Source organism: Meleagris gallopavo, chromosome Z, assembly GCF_905368555.1.
Source record: "Meleagris gallopavo chromosome Z, MGAL_WU_HG_1.1, whole genome shotgun sequence".
NCBI classification, from domain to species: Eukaryota; Metazoa; Chordata; class Aves; order Galliformes; family Phasianidae; genus Meleagris; species Meleagris gallopavo.
Window position 1 is genome coordinate 21114194 of NC_139435.1, and position 13295 is coordinate 21127488.

The 13295-nt window shown below is 39.3% G+C and overlaps 1 protein-coding gene across 4 annotated transcripts in view; it reads left to right on the forward strand.

Moving 5' to 3' along the window:
* The first annotated feature begins 643 nt into the window (after positions 1 to 643).
* SREK1 (splicing regulatory glutamic acid and lysine rich protein 1) overlaps positions 644 to 13295 on the forward strand; it is a 46420-nt gene continuing 33768 nt past the window's right edge. For 2 of the 4 annotated variants that reach the window (XM_085212673.1, XM_085212674.1), the window contains exon 1: positions 10896 to 11029. Coding sequence is in view for 1 of the 4 variants with exons in the window: in XM_085212671.1 (XP_085068797.1) it covers positions 824 to 984; positions 10896 to 11029 (295 nt within the window). In the remaining 3 variants the exon portion in view is untranslated. Of the gene's footprint in view, positions 985 to 10895; positions 11030 to 12742; positions 12862 to 13295 lie in introns of those variants that run through there. The other 2 variants (XM_085212671.1, XM_085212672.1) reach the window with 2 other exon arrangements.

Sequence of the window (13295 nt, forward strand, 5' to 3'; positions counted from 1 at the left end):
GCCTCAAGTTGCGACAGGGGAGGTTTAGGTTGGATATCAGGAAAATAACTTTACAGAAATGGTTGTTAAGCACTGGAATAGGCTCTCCAAGGAAGTGGTTGAGTCACTGTCCCTGGATGTGTTTAAAAACCGTTTGGATGTGGTGCTAAGGGACATGATTTAAAGTGTTGTTAGGGTAGTATGGTTAGGCTGTGGTTGGACTCGATGATCTTCAAGGTCTTTTCCAACCTGAGTAATTGTATGGTTCTATGACTCCAACTCTGGGCAAATTCAGTATAAGTGGAAGAGATTCCCATTCCAGCTTTAACAAAACCACTGACGACTCATTCCCCCATAGCCCTTATGACGAAGGTTTTCAAGGCTTTAAACAGTCTCTCATTGAAAGATCTTGTTTACAACCAAGAGAGCCCTTCGGCTACCAACCAGTGTTTTATCAGGAATCTCCTCCAAATCTGGCAGACACAGCCCTGCGCCGCCGTTAACGGCTCGGGAGCCGACGCCCCGCGCCGGCCCCGCCCGCAGCGGCCTGCCCTGCCGGCACCAGGGCAACCGAAGGAAAGCGGAACCTTTCGCCGGCCTCTCAGCGCGGCGTCGCCAACAAACCAGGAGCTCCGCCGCGGGGAGAGCTAGCAGCGCCTGCAGCGCCTCTACTGGCAGGAGGCGAGCAGCTCGGCAGCACCTCCGAGAGCAGTCGAGTGTGCGGCTAGAGCGGCAGCGCGCGGGGACGCTCTGCTGAGACGCCGCGCGCCGCTCTCCGTCTCGGGCCCGCCTCCCCGGCTGCGTGCGACCGTGCCGCCAGTGCCGCGGTTGTGCAGAATCCGCCATGATGAACAGCGGAGGGATCGGGGTGCCGCTCGGCTTCCCCCTGGGCCCCACGTCCGTCATCCAGGTCACGAACCTCTCGTCGGCGGTCACTAGCGAGCAGATGCGGACTCTCTTCGGCTTCCTGGGCGATATCGAGGAGCTGCGCCTCTATCCCCCAGAGTAAGCGCGGCCGGCTCCGGGGCGATAGAGACTGAGGAAGAGGCGCAGAGTGGCCGTGCGGTGGCGGGAGGGAAACGGCGGGAGGCCCTGCGTGCCATCTTGAGTGCGGGCATCGCCGCCTCCCGCGGCAGACCGATCACGTGCACCGCCTTTGTATGGCCGCAGCGCCGGGGGAAAGGTGCTGCGCCCGCACTTAAGATGGCGGCTGAGGGAGCGGTCGCATCCTTGGAGCGGGGCTGCGCCCTCCTGGCGGCAGCTGGGGTTTGGCCTCCCCTGCGTGGCACCCAGCCCTGGGTCTGATCGAAGCGTACCCTGAGGTTGCCCAGAAGCGCGCCTCTCCCTTCGGCTCACGGCAGCCCCGTGCTGTGGCCCTCTTTATTCCTTGTCCTCCGCTTATGCACCTCCCCGTGGAACTACCGTGTTTTGTTGAAGGGCGGCTTTCACCGCCGCTGAGGGGCCGCTAACGGGCGCCGGCAGAGCTTTGCGAAGGGGGATGGCGTGTGCCTCGTTCGCAGCAGTGCCCTCTGCAGCGTGTGTCCCGTACGTGAACCTTAATAACGGACGCAAACGCTTCTCAAAGTTGTGTCTGATTTCATTTCGTTAGCTGCGCATAAGGGATCTCTGGATGGGAGACAGTGTACTTTGCTTGCCCTGATGCTTCAGCCGGGCGAATTGTGACCAGCAAAGCTGGGGAGGAAAAGAGGCGATTTTTACTATTGCCTTTGTTGTCCTACGGCGTGAATGACATACCTGTCCTTCAGAACAGTTTATCTTTTTTTATTTCTTGTGAAAATCGTGGGGTAGCAGAAAGGGGGTACATCATTTACACCCAGGTATTTTGAGCTGGGTGCAAATCAGGAAAATAAAATTCAGGTTTTCTAACTAGCTAAAAATGTTGGTATTTTTCCACATCTGTGTGTTGCTAAGTTGTGCTTGTATTGATTTGAAAGAACAGCATTCAGAAATGCATGGTCTGTAGAGGGTATGTAATAGTTATTCATTCATGTGACGGTGGGTTAAAACAGTGCAGTCAAGTTTTAAGCAGTCTTTAGTAGATTTCTGGTGATTTTCCTAAAGTTTTCTTGGTTCTTAAATTTGAATGGTTCTGCAGTTTTTTGATATACTTGAGTTTTCTCATGACTAAGTGTATTTTTGTTACAGCCGTTGGCCTTATTTTTCAATATTTGACGTAGTAAAATATATGGCAAATAGATATTTTCTTGAAGTTTTCAATTGGTCTTTGTGTCTGTGTGTAAAATTTTGCTTGTGTGAATATATACAGGAAATATTAAAATCCAATGCCGCAATAGGGTTTGACTTGGAAATGTCAAGGTTATGCTGTGTTAAACATCAATTATAAGTAATCAATCTTTTTTTTTTTTTTTCCCCTCAAGATAGGATGCAGAATTGTGGTTATTTATTCTACAGATGTTATTTACTTTTTTTTTTTTTTGGTGCAGAATTTTTAGAAATATGCATTTCCTTGCAAAACAGGTCTGGACTTTTGACCTTATTTTCAAATTGCTCCCATAGAAAAAAAAATGAGGATTTAATCCAATACCCTTCTTGTTAATCAGTAAATATATGCTGCTTTTTCACTCTCTGAACATGTTTTATAAGAGTATAATGAAAAAATCAGGTAATAGTGCTTCACTGACAAGTCTGCAGGAAGCAGAAGAATCCCAAGCAAGAAGATGCTACAGTTTATGTCTGCAGTTTGTTGAAATTATGTATAGCCAGTGCTATTTCTATGAGTATTTAATAATATAATAAATAAATAATTTTTTAAAAATTAATTCTTTCTGTTAATTAAAAGGGAATTTTTATGTTATAGTTCACATAAGGCAAAAATTCATGTTGTCTCAGCTTTGAAGATATTTCCAAAGGAAACTTAAACTTTTAGTGTTTTCTGGAGCATCAGTTTTGTTACCTTCTTGGGACAGTGAGAACTTTGTTCTTTGTTCAGATCTGCCTCTGAAAAGCGGAATGTCGTCGCTTGAATTTAGTGAACTACAGATCTTGTGGATATTGACCACTTAGTGACAGATATTAATGTAAACTTTTTAAAATTTGTTTTTCACTGAGAATGAGAATATGGGGGAGTTTCAGCTTTCAGTAATTTCAGAATATTTATGTTATTTAAATAGTGTAAATAGAAAAGAAACAGTAATGAAAGAAAGCTTTGATTGTAAGTAGTTAAGCATGAGCTTTTGCTGAGATTGGATCTCATTTGCTAACCTTTGTTTGGAAGCACGTAAAAAAACAAAAAGTTCTTGTTTGAAGATAATCTGTCGTGTAATATTAAGAGTATTACTTTTTGTAGATAAAGCAGTGGTGAAGAAAGTTTTCATGTTGCGTTGCATAGTATTGTAACCTGTTTTTTAATTCTGCACTGAAGATATTCAGCGTACAAACAAAATATTTTTACTTAACTCAGCTTGAGTGTGCAGAACAGAGTGAAATCGTGTTCTCTTCTGTACTCATCATCTTCTGTTAAAAAAAATCAAAACATAATTTGAATGCCTGTACTGCACATTTTTAATACTAATGGATGTGAACTGTCAGCTCTGTTAAAAAGCATAACAGTTAAGAGAATACGAAAGGGAATTTGTTTGTTTTGTAAAGTCTGTGTACGTGTGTCATATAAGTCTTTTGTACAGAGCCTTATGCTCCTGTGGTTCTTGTGTGCCAGGCCATTGAATTGGCAGTTGCCCCTTTCCTCCATCTGGCTGGAGGCAGGACCCTTCTAGTCCTGGTTATTGTGTCTGTTACTTACTTCACATGAACCAAAAGGATCGTTATCAAGAGGGGAAGTAGGATTGGACCACCTACTCTGTTCAGAGAACTGTTTAATGGCAATTAGAGTGGCTGTTTTCATGGAATCTGTGGTTGTTTTCCCTACCAACTCATGTACTCTTGCCTCTAGGGTTGAGGTGAACTTTTCATCCCACCTCCTTGCATTCTCTCTGTGGTCGTGCAGGTAAAACTATAAGGTGACATGCAGTGCATACCCTATCTCTTGAGGGGAGAAAAAAAAAAAAAAAAAGCTTATTGCTGGAAACTGAGATCCTGGTTCATGCAGGTGATGAGGAGGATGTATTCCCTTTGAGTTGCTGGACCTTTTCTGAAAGTTTCTCCAGAGCTGACACATGGATCAGTAGGGAGAAAAATAAACTTTATTTGAATGTTTGGAATTGGTCAGCCAATTAATCCCCCACTCCATCCTTGTTCCTCTCAATCTTTTCAGGCCGTTGCTGCTGGTGAGTTGGCGTATGATGATAGGAAGCTCCATACAAACTTCTGCCACGTGTTATTGTACTTGATGCTATCTGGATTTTAGGATAATTGATGTTTGTTCAAGTCATCCTTATGCACCATCTCCAGCACAGCTACTTTCCTTTCCTTATATACTGGATACTTTTTTCCATAGTGGTCCACCTGCCTGTCTGGCATGTAACATTGTCCCTCCTGGCATACCTTTCCTTCATGGCTGACAGGAGTCATGTTCAGAGGGGGAAAGAATTTCCATCTTTTGCAATTGCTTTGGCAATGCCCCCTTCCCCAGGGAGGGATTCCAGCTGTCTGGCTTCCATGCTTGCTGGATCTGTGCTGTCAGCTCTATTATCAGCATCAGAGCAGCCAGGTGACAATGTGCTCACCTGGGTGATGGCTGAAATCTTTTCACATACCTCGTGTTTTACCTAGGGATAGGTATCAGGTGATTATTGACTCATTTATAATCTCTGCCTCTTTGTTCCATTCTTGTGATGGCTGTGTTACAGAGTAGCCTTTCTTGTCCACTTTTTCCTTCATTAATAAAAGAGCTTTGCTTCCTTGTTTCTGCTTGTAGACAGGGGTGAGGGGCACCAGCATGAATTGATTCTCTGGTTCACTTGCAGACGTTGGGTCAGATCCAGAGGCATTTTCTTCCTTTCATTGTTGGCAAATAGTGTTCAACAGTGTTTGATATATACAGGCCAGACCTCAGTACAGTGCAGCAAGTGGTGAATCTTTGACATTACCGAGTTCAGGGCATATCTTTTTGAAACATTCTGTCAGTATATTAGGATTCTGCAGTTTCCAGGGCAATTTCCAGGCCTATTGGAGGTGGTAATCGTAATAGATACTTGCCCATATCCGCCAACACATCTTGCCATGCACAGCCATCCTGCTGAACACCACTTCACTCTGTTCTGCACACTCAGGCTAAGCTAAGTAAAAATATTTTGTTTGTATGCTGAATATCTTCAATGCAGAATTAGAAAACAGGTTACAATACTGTGCAACGCAACATGAAAACTTTTTTCACCACTGCATAAGATCATGCTACTTAGAATATCCCAGGTATATTCAAAAACTTCCACAACTGTTTTAGCTTACCTTCAGTAGAGTATATTTGCTGGAGTTTGCAGTAAGGTTCCTGAAATCTGAGAATGAGCACCCTGCTGAGCACAAGTACCAAATTAAATCCATAACTGGTACAACAAGAGCACATGTTATATACAAACCAGCAAAACCATGGAGAAATTTAGACCAACCCTCAAGAGACAGTAAACATCCCAGAGTTAAGAAAAACAGCATTGGAAGCAAGTGAATACTGTGCATGAAAAGACCAGCATTGTGACCAGCAGCTGTTAAGCTACTAACACTGCTTATAACAATTTAGCACTTTCAGGTCAGACTGGTCATTATCTTAGCCCTGTGAGCCCCCCACTGAGCTGTCCTTGCTGGCAAGGCAGAATGAGAAAGTGAAACTTCCTTGGCTCTGAACCATCGTGCTCAGCAGCAACTAAAACATTGATGTGTTATCATGATTGTTTTTTCCCCTGAAGGTAAAACAGCATCATACTGGACTCTGTGAAGAAAATCAACTGTGTCAGCTGAAATGAAAACAATATCTACATACACACTTTATAAAGCATACATACTCCCTTCTATCAGTTGTGATCTTTCTGAGTGGAAAAAAAAACAGTTTATGATCCACTTCTTCCAAGTCAGTCGTGTGTGTCAGTCATATACTTTTCTTGTAATCTGTTGAAATTTAATCTATAAAACATGGTTGGATAGAATATTTCAATAACAAATGTGCTTTTTTTTTAGTTGAGAGGAAACAAGCTGTATTCTGGTATTTGCAAATTAGGTTGATTAGGGACATGTACCATGTTGGACCTTGGCTCCTAAAAAATTTTTTTTTTTTTTTTTTTAATTCTTCCTCTTTTTAGAAGTTGGAGTATTACATCTTGGCTTTGATTATTTTTTCCTTATCCTCTGATATTTTGTTTTTGTGATGTGCTTGACCAAGTGATCATTTGTTATAGCCCCATTCCACTATGATTTGTTGTGCACCACCCTACTGCTGCCTAGGATGAAAAAGGAGAAGGTATATGACTTAGCAGGGAGCAAGGATGCCATCTGTACATTTTGCATTTCCATGACTGTAGAACAAAATAAAAGATTATGCTATGGTTTCTTGAACTATTACTGTTGCAGAGAATTACTCCTTTTTACTCATTTTTCTACATTTCTCCAGACTCCTATCGTTAATAACTCTTGGCTTTATAGGATGCGGGACTGAGTTTTATTTGAAAAGCTAAAAGGAAGTCTTAAGTTGCCAAATATAGTTATTTACAGATTATATTAGATAGTGTTGGAATACTTGACTTAAAATTCTTGTTATCACACAGATTTTGGAAGGGAAGAAGAAACTGTGTTGACTTTTTAAGGTATTGACTAAAATTGAGGTTTTTTTAAGATGACTCTTCAGTATTCTAGTGAGCTTCCTTAACTCAGTGACTTTTTCCAGCAATTCGTATTTAAAGACTGCTTTTTAAAATACCAGTTTCTGTTTAGGTCTTTTATTTTGTATCCCTAATTGATTTGGATGAATTTTTAAATTAATGTTAAATCATGCTATGCTGTTTGGTACTTTGTCCCTTTGTGTTTTATTTTCATTGGTAACAGCCTTTCAGTTTCTGCGGTCACTGCTAATCAGATACCTCTTTAAAAGGATGGTTTCTGTACTTGTCATATTACTGAGAGCCTGGTACTCAGTGAAGATATTTCTCAGGTAGCTGTAAAAGCTACTTTATTACTATTATTTTTCTGAAAGACACATGAGAGCTGTGAGGAAATCACCTTTGGATTCAGTGTTGAGGGTGCTGGAGACTCCTACAAATTATTTCCATGTGGTCATGGTCCTAATTTTAGCTATTTGTCATAGGCACTTAAAGCAATATTTCTGTTATTGAGAAAAAAAAAAAACATTAATATGAATCTTCTCTTTATGGATTGTTAATGACGGCCTTTGTTTGTAATTACCTATTTTCTTACAAGTATGCTGTTCTGACCTGTGAAGGCCTTTCCATTGAAGGTTGAGTCTATAAAAAATGATAGCATGTATTTAAGGGTCTTCAGGAGCAGTAGTTAGCAAATAAAAGTTACATGGAAGTGGGAGAAGATTTTTTAATCTACTTGTATTTGTACTTAGGTGTTGTTAGACACCTTAGAGTGTCTAACACTCTAACACAGTGTCTAAACTGTTAGAGTTTTTCTGTCTGCTGCACTGATTTAACATTCCTGGTTGCTGGCTTCAAAAACTTGACCAAGAAGCTTTGATTTCATGACAGTTTCTATGTAAGATTTCTCTTGAAGGCTTCTGCCTTCAGTGCAGGTGGCTTTCAGTGCCTGAAGACCACTTTTATTTCACTTACAGCCAAACCTTTTGGTCATCTACTGATCCTTGTTCCATAAAAAAAGCTATAACCTTGTGAGAAAGGAAATGCAGAGATTCTGAGAATTGCCTTTTCCTTATTTTAACCAGCTTTTTATGAAAAATGCTCAGAAGGGAAAGCAAGGGGTTATTATAAAATCCTGTCAGGAAACATGATTTCTTGGGATTTTTTTTTTTTTTAGTACATACAGTATTACTTAAGCCTTAAGAGAATAGGATGGGTGAATTGTAGGTCGCTAGTTTAACCAAATGAGATCTGTTTTCCTCCTGAAGCTAAGGAGTTCAATAATTGTAAAGAGAAGTAGGAGGTGTGTGTGAAAATGGTGTGGAAAATTATGGTTAGATAGGGTGCAGAAGTCCAGAAGAATGGGGAATACTATAATCACAGCCCATGTAGGATGATTTTTTTTAACTAGTAAGTATTATTAGTTCTACCTCAGGACCTCAGTGTGGATTTGTCAGCTCTGCTTAGAAGACTGTCTGTAGTAGAGCTGCTCACGTGCATTGTTTTGGTTTGGTTACAGATCTGAGCTCCCATACTTAGAAAGAAGAACTGCTATCAGTGTTTCCACGCGTGCATGGCAATTTACCATCTGAAAACCTTCCAGTGCTTACTGAGTTTCTCACGTGGGAGTACAGGGAGGCTTGGTATGTTTCCACTGACATAGGAGGGAGGCATCCTGCAAGCCTGTGTTTGTGAAAAGCTTCTGAGAAACCATGCTTGTGGGGGAAGTGATGACCACTTCTCAGTACACAGTGAGACTGCGAGAGGAAGTTCTGTGCTCCCTGCTTTGTAGAACATTCTCTGAAACATACTGCATGGCAGTGGTGTTTTGTTTTTGTTTTTACAGACATTATAAAGTTATTTACAATGAAATGTACAGAATGTGTTGTTCAGGGAAGTATTAATTTGTTATCTTTCTTTTGGTTTAAATAGACATTTGTAAGAGCAGGAAGTGTGGCTCATATAGTTCTAAAGAAGGCAGAGACTTTCAGTTTATGGTACAGATACAGCTGAAATCCGAAGCTTGTTTGCAGGGTGTGACAGCTTTTGGCTGTTTACTCTAGTTCGCAAACTGCTCCTACAGCTTGGAGTTGTTTTTCAGCATAGGAAACCAGTTAGATCTGAGCTGTGTAGTCCCAGTTGTACTTCTGAGTAATGCTCTCACAGCCAGTTGGATTTTTGCAGACTGAGTTGTTTGAAAGCAGGGAGACTGTGTGCGATGATGAAAGCTCTGCTATAATATTGCTTTCGTTTGGATGAACTAGAGTGGCCATTTTTTAGTCCTCACAGCGTTCTACAGTGACTGTATTGCAAAGGAGGTCTTAGAGATGTGTACAGTTATTCCATAAGATCTTATTTTAATAGGTTATTTGTTTATGTTAGTGTTTTCTGCACTGGCACCTTGTGAAAACCTGTAACCTTAGATAGATGTTCTGTAGCCTTTTATTTATTTATTTCTACTGTATTTTTCTGAACAGTTCATTCATCTGAAATGGTTTTGATGTTTACTGCTCTCCTGAGAGATGGATGTTATCTCTCCAGAAAGGAAAACAAAAATGGCAAAAATGTTCGACTGTTATTCAGGTCCCTTTTTTTTTTTTTTTTTTTTTTTTTTTAATTTTCTTGCAGCCCAGAGCTACTAGATTACAGTAGTTCTAAATTACGAGTGTAGGACTTGCATCAGTGCTTTGTAGCTTTGAAGAATATTGTGAGTCTGCCTCATTTATGCCTTAAGAAATGTTGGCTGAGCAAGAGGAATTAGAAGAAGACTTTTTCAAGCTGTTCTGAATATGTCTATTGGAGAAGTTTTGGAGACCCACTTCTTAAAAGGATAGGAATGATCATTGTAAAACTAAAAACTTTTAGAATTTTAGATTTTCATTGTTTCCATGGATGTACATGCAGTGTTGATAAGTTTTCTGCAGATATTTCCTCTTGAGAGAATTTTTCTTCCTCTTAGTTACTTCTCTAATGAGTTACCTGATTAACCTAATCTTCAGAAGGAGTTTGTACACAGGCTACTTCTTGGAGCCTCGTTGAAGCACTGTTCTTTTGTTAATATTTTTAACATACTTTCGAAACAGCTTTCAAGACTGAAATCTAGGAAATAGAGGGCAGAAAATATTACAGAAAGGTACATAACACATAGCTAGCTCTGTGGATGTTGAAATTTATGGAGATTACTTATGAGGGACTGAATCTGCCTTGCCCAGAATTATGTTCTACAGTTAGCAATGATTTTTTTTTTTTTTTTTTTTTTTTTTTTTTTTTTTTTTAAAAGAGGAAAAGGCCAAGAGATGTTGGAGGTCTTTAGCAGTCTGGACCATGGAATCTTCATTGGAGGCTTTGGCTGTTCGGATTGTGACAGTAGCATGTGTCAAAAAAACTAAACAACCTAAAACAAATGAAAAAACCTAAAACAAATGAAAAAAACCTAAACAAATGAAATTAACCAACCAAAAAAGAAAAATAATTCCTCCCCCTTGAATATCCAGACACAAGAAAAACAACCCCATCGTAAAGAAACTCTGGCAAACATCTTTGAAGTCTAACTCTTTCAAATGCTTAAAATGTACGATGTGTGCAAACATTTCTGACGAGGAGTTGGAAAGTCATTTGCTATCAGCTGTGATATTTGGAAGTATTCTAAATCGAGACCTAGCAGGCCGTTCTGAATGTGAGAACTTGTATAAACTTGACTTTCAGACATGATTTGTTTCTCTCCTGCTGCCCAGGCTAGTACGGACTAATATTTGAAGAGGACTCACTGAAAAATGAATGGTCTTATTGTTTGAATTTCCTATAATAGGACTATACAGAGAAAAAAAAAAAAAAAGATTAACTGTAGATTTACAGTTTTTTAGATTTAAGTGTGATACTTTGATTCATGCTTCTATTTGCAGTAATAGTGAACTGCATAATGTTGTATAGTAAGATTTGTAAAGATAGTAAGTCTTGTAAATTTGGGATTTGGGCTTATGTAACTTATCATTAAAAAGAAGGAAGTGATGTGCTTTTTTTAGTGCCGTAAAAGTCAAATTAGTACATTTCTGTACTTTGAGGCAATTTTTTCCAGGAAGTCTAAAAAATCTTTTAAATTAAGAAAACGTGGTTTAAAAAAAAAAAGTACATTATTCAGTATAAGTGATTGTTTTTTTTTTTCCTTTTGTCTTGCAGCAACGCACCTCTTGCTTTTTCCTCCAAAGTATGTTATATTAAGTTTCGTGAAGCATCAAGTGTTGGTGTGGCCCAGCATCTAACCAACACGGTTTTTATTGACAGAGCTTTGATAGTTGTGCCCTGTGCAGAAGGTTAGTATTTCAGTCATTCTTCTGTAGTGTCGGTCTTTGTCGTGTCTGCTCATTGTTTTAAGCTTTCAATGTGAGGAGGTGGTTCTCTGTTGTTACTTTTTTTTAAATTTATTTTAATGTTGTTTGGGGGGCAAAAAAAAAAAAAAAGCCTTGATACAAAAATGAAAATAGAGCGAAGAAACATAGTTACAGAGATTTAATTTAAATTCAGCATTAAAAAAAAAAAAAAAGATCGGATTTAAATTAGAATAATTCAGTTTTCCATTGTTGTTACATATCTAGGAGGACACAAAGGTAATTTTGTCCCCTTAAAGGTGATTTTTATCTTGGCAAGCTTATTCCCACACAAAGTTCTCACTGAAGTCAATGGAGCACTGAACATGAATATGAAAATTACTTAATTTCCTTGCAAAGACAACATGGAAGTTTTGGTCTTAATGTGTTATTTTTGGTCTGTGCGTTGTTTTTGTTGTTGTTGTTGTTGTTATTTTTTCAGTTTTTTTATTTGATTATATTGATTATTATTATTATTTTTTACCAAATCCAAATTTGTCTTGTTGACATGCACTGTATGCATTTGGCAATTTTAGATTTATATAATTTAAAATAATTTGTGTTCATGGTGATAATTACAGTTTGATGTTTACCTCCTAGTGTAATGAAAAGATTCCAGTTTTCCCTTCTTGTTGCTGTTGAAAGTAATACTTTGTTTGCAATAAAAAGATTTTCTTACATACTGTACTCCTTATGATTTTAGGCACCTTTTGAAAAATGCAATTATCTGCATAGAGTGCTTCCAGAGTAAAGTATTTTTATAACTCTTAGTAAAGATGTTTGGTAAATAATAATTTTACAAGTGTTCCCTTAAGTAATGCTGAGGCCATACTTTTGCAGATGTGTAGAATGTGAGGGAATTCTTATAGTTAGTATACTGAGTCTGAATACAGTCGTATGAAGCGTGGCCCTACTGTTGCTGAATTCTGTGTAGACAGATAACTGGAGTTTGGCAGAGCCCCATTGACTTCAATGTGATCCTTGTGGAATCTAGCATAGGCCCATTTGGGTCTAGAAGACTTTTTACCTCACTGGAGTAGAAACATTCCAGATGATAAAGTGAAGCTTTCTTCACTTTAAATATGGTAGCTGTTTTGCCATGAAAAAAAGAACCTTGAGTGGTTGAACCATAAACTGCTGCAAATTCGGAAGTACTTGCTATTAGCATGAGTCAGGTTTTGGTTTAAAAAAAGCTGTTGACTTCTTGGAGTTTGTTAATAGTGCTCTCAGAGTACCATTTTTTCCCCAGTCTTACTACATGGTGATCTGAACAGTGTAAGGTTAGTGCTGCAGTGATCACGGTCTGAGATGTTCCTAGCAAACTCTGGCAAGTCTACAAAATGTCTTGAACTCTAATGCTACTCTGAGATTATAGTGATCTATAAGACAGTGCATATTCTCATAGCCTTTAGTACGAGCACACATGTTTTGACTTTTTGAAGCCTAGATTTTTAGTTTTTTCTTATGCCTTATTTTGTGGCATTTTTTGGTGTTATTCTTTGAACTTAAGTCTTAAACTGCAAAGAGGATATTGCCCTATCCACTTCAAATTTTGGGTAGGCAAAATGCATGAAACAAGAGCCCTGGTTATTAAAAAATTGCCCCCAAATAGTTGCCTGTAGCTTATTCAGGACTGTAGTCTTATGTTTCATCCAAAAGATCTTAACACTGGTTCAGTACTGCCAGAGAGGGAAGATTGTCGCCAAATGAATGAACAGCACTTCCTGGTGTTTTTCTTGTGATGAGATCACTGCCTGACGTGGTATGGCAACAGGCAGGTAAAGCTACATTTTCCTGTGTCTCTTGATGGTAGGAGTGAGTGGAAGAAGAATGAAATGAAAGTTCTGAAAAATCTTGTTCCAGCCCCATTTGCAGCTGACTTAGTGGGCATTTCTGAGAAAGTATATTCACACATAAATTGTCACTGTTCCAAATCATTCCAAATCTTGCAGGGATTTGTGTACAATGTAGTGAACTAGTGATTGGGTTGCGAGGAAAAAAAATTTTTAAAGGTAATAATGCTGTCTCTATGTAACTTTCTAACAGGGTCACTGATTTTAATTTATGAAAGTGTCAATTCATACAGATTTAACTTCCCAAGGAGTTTATTGTGTGGGGTAGATGTGGTTTTGGAGAATACAGGACAACATTTTTGATTCATGATGTGTGATAGGATGCATTGGTAATGAAGTCAGTGGAGTGTATCACAAGT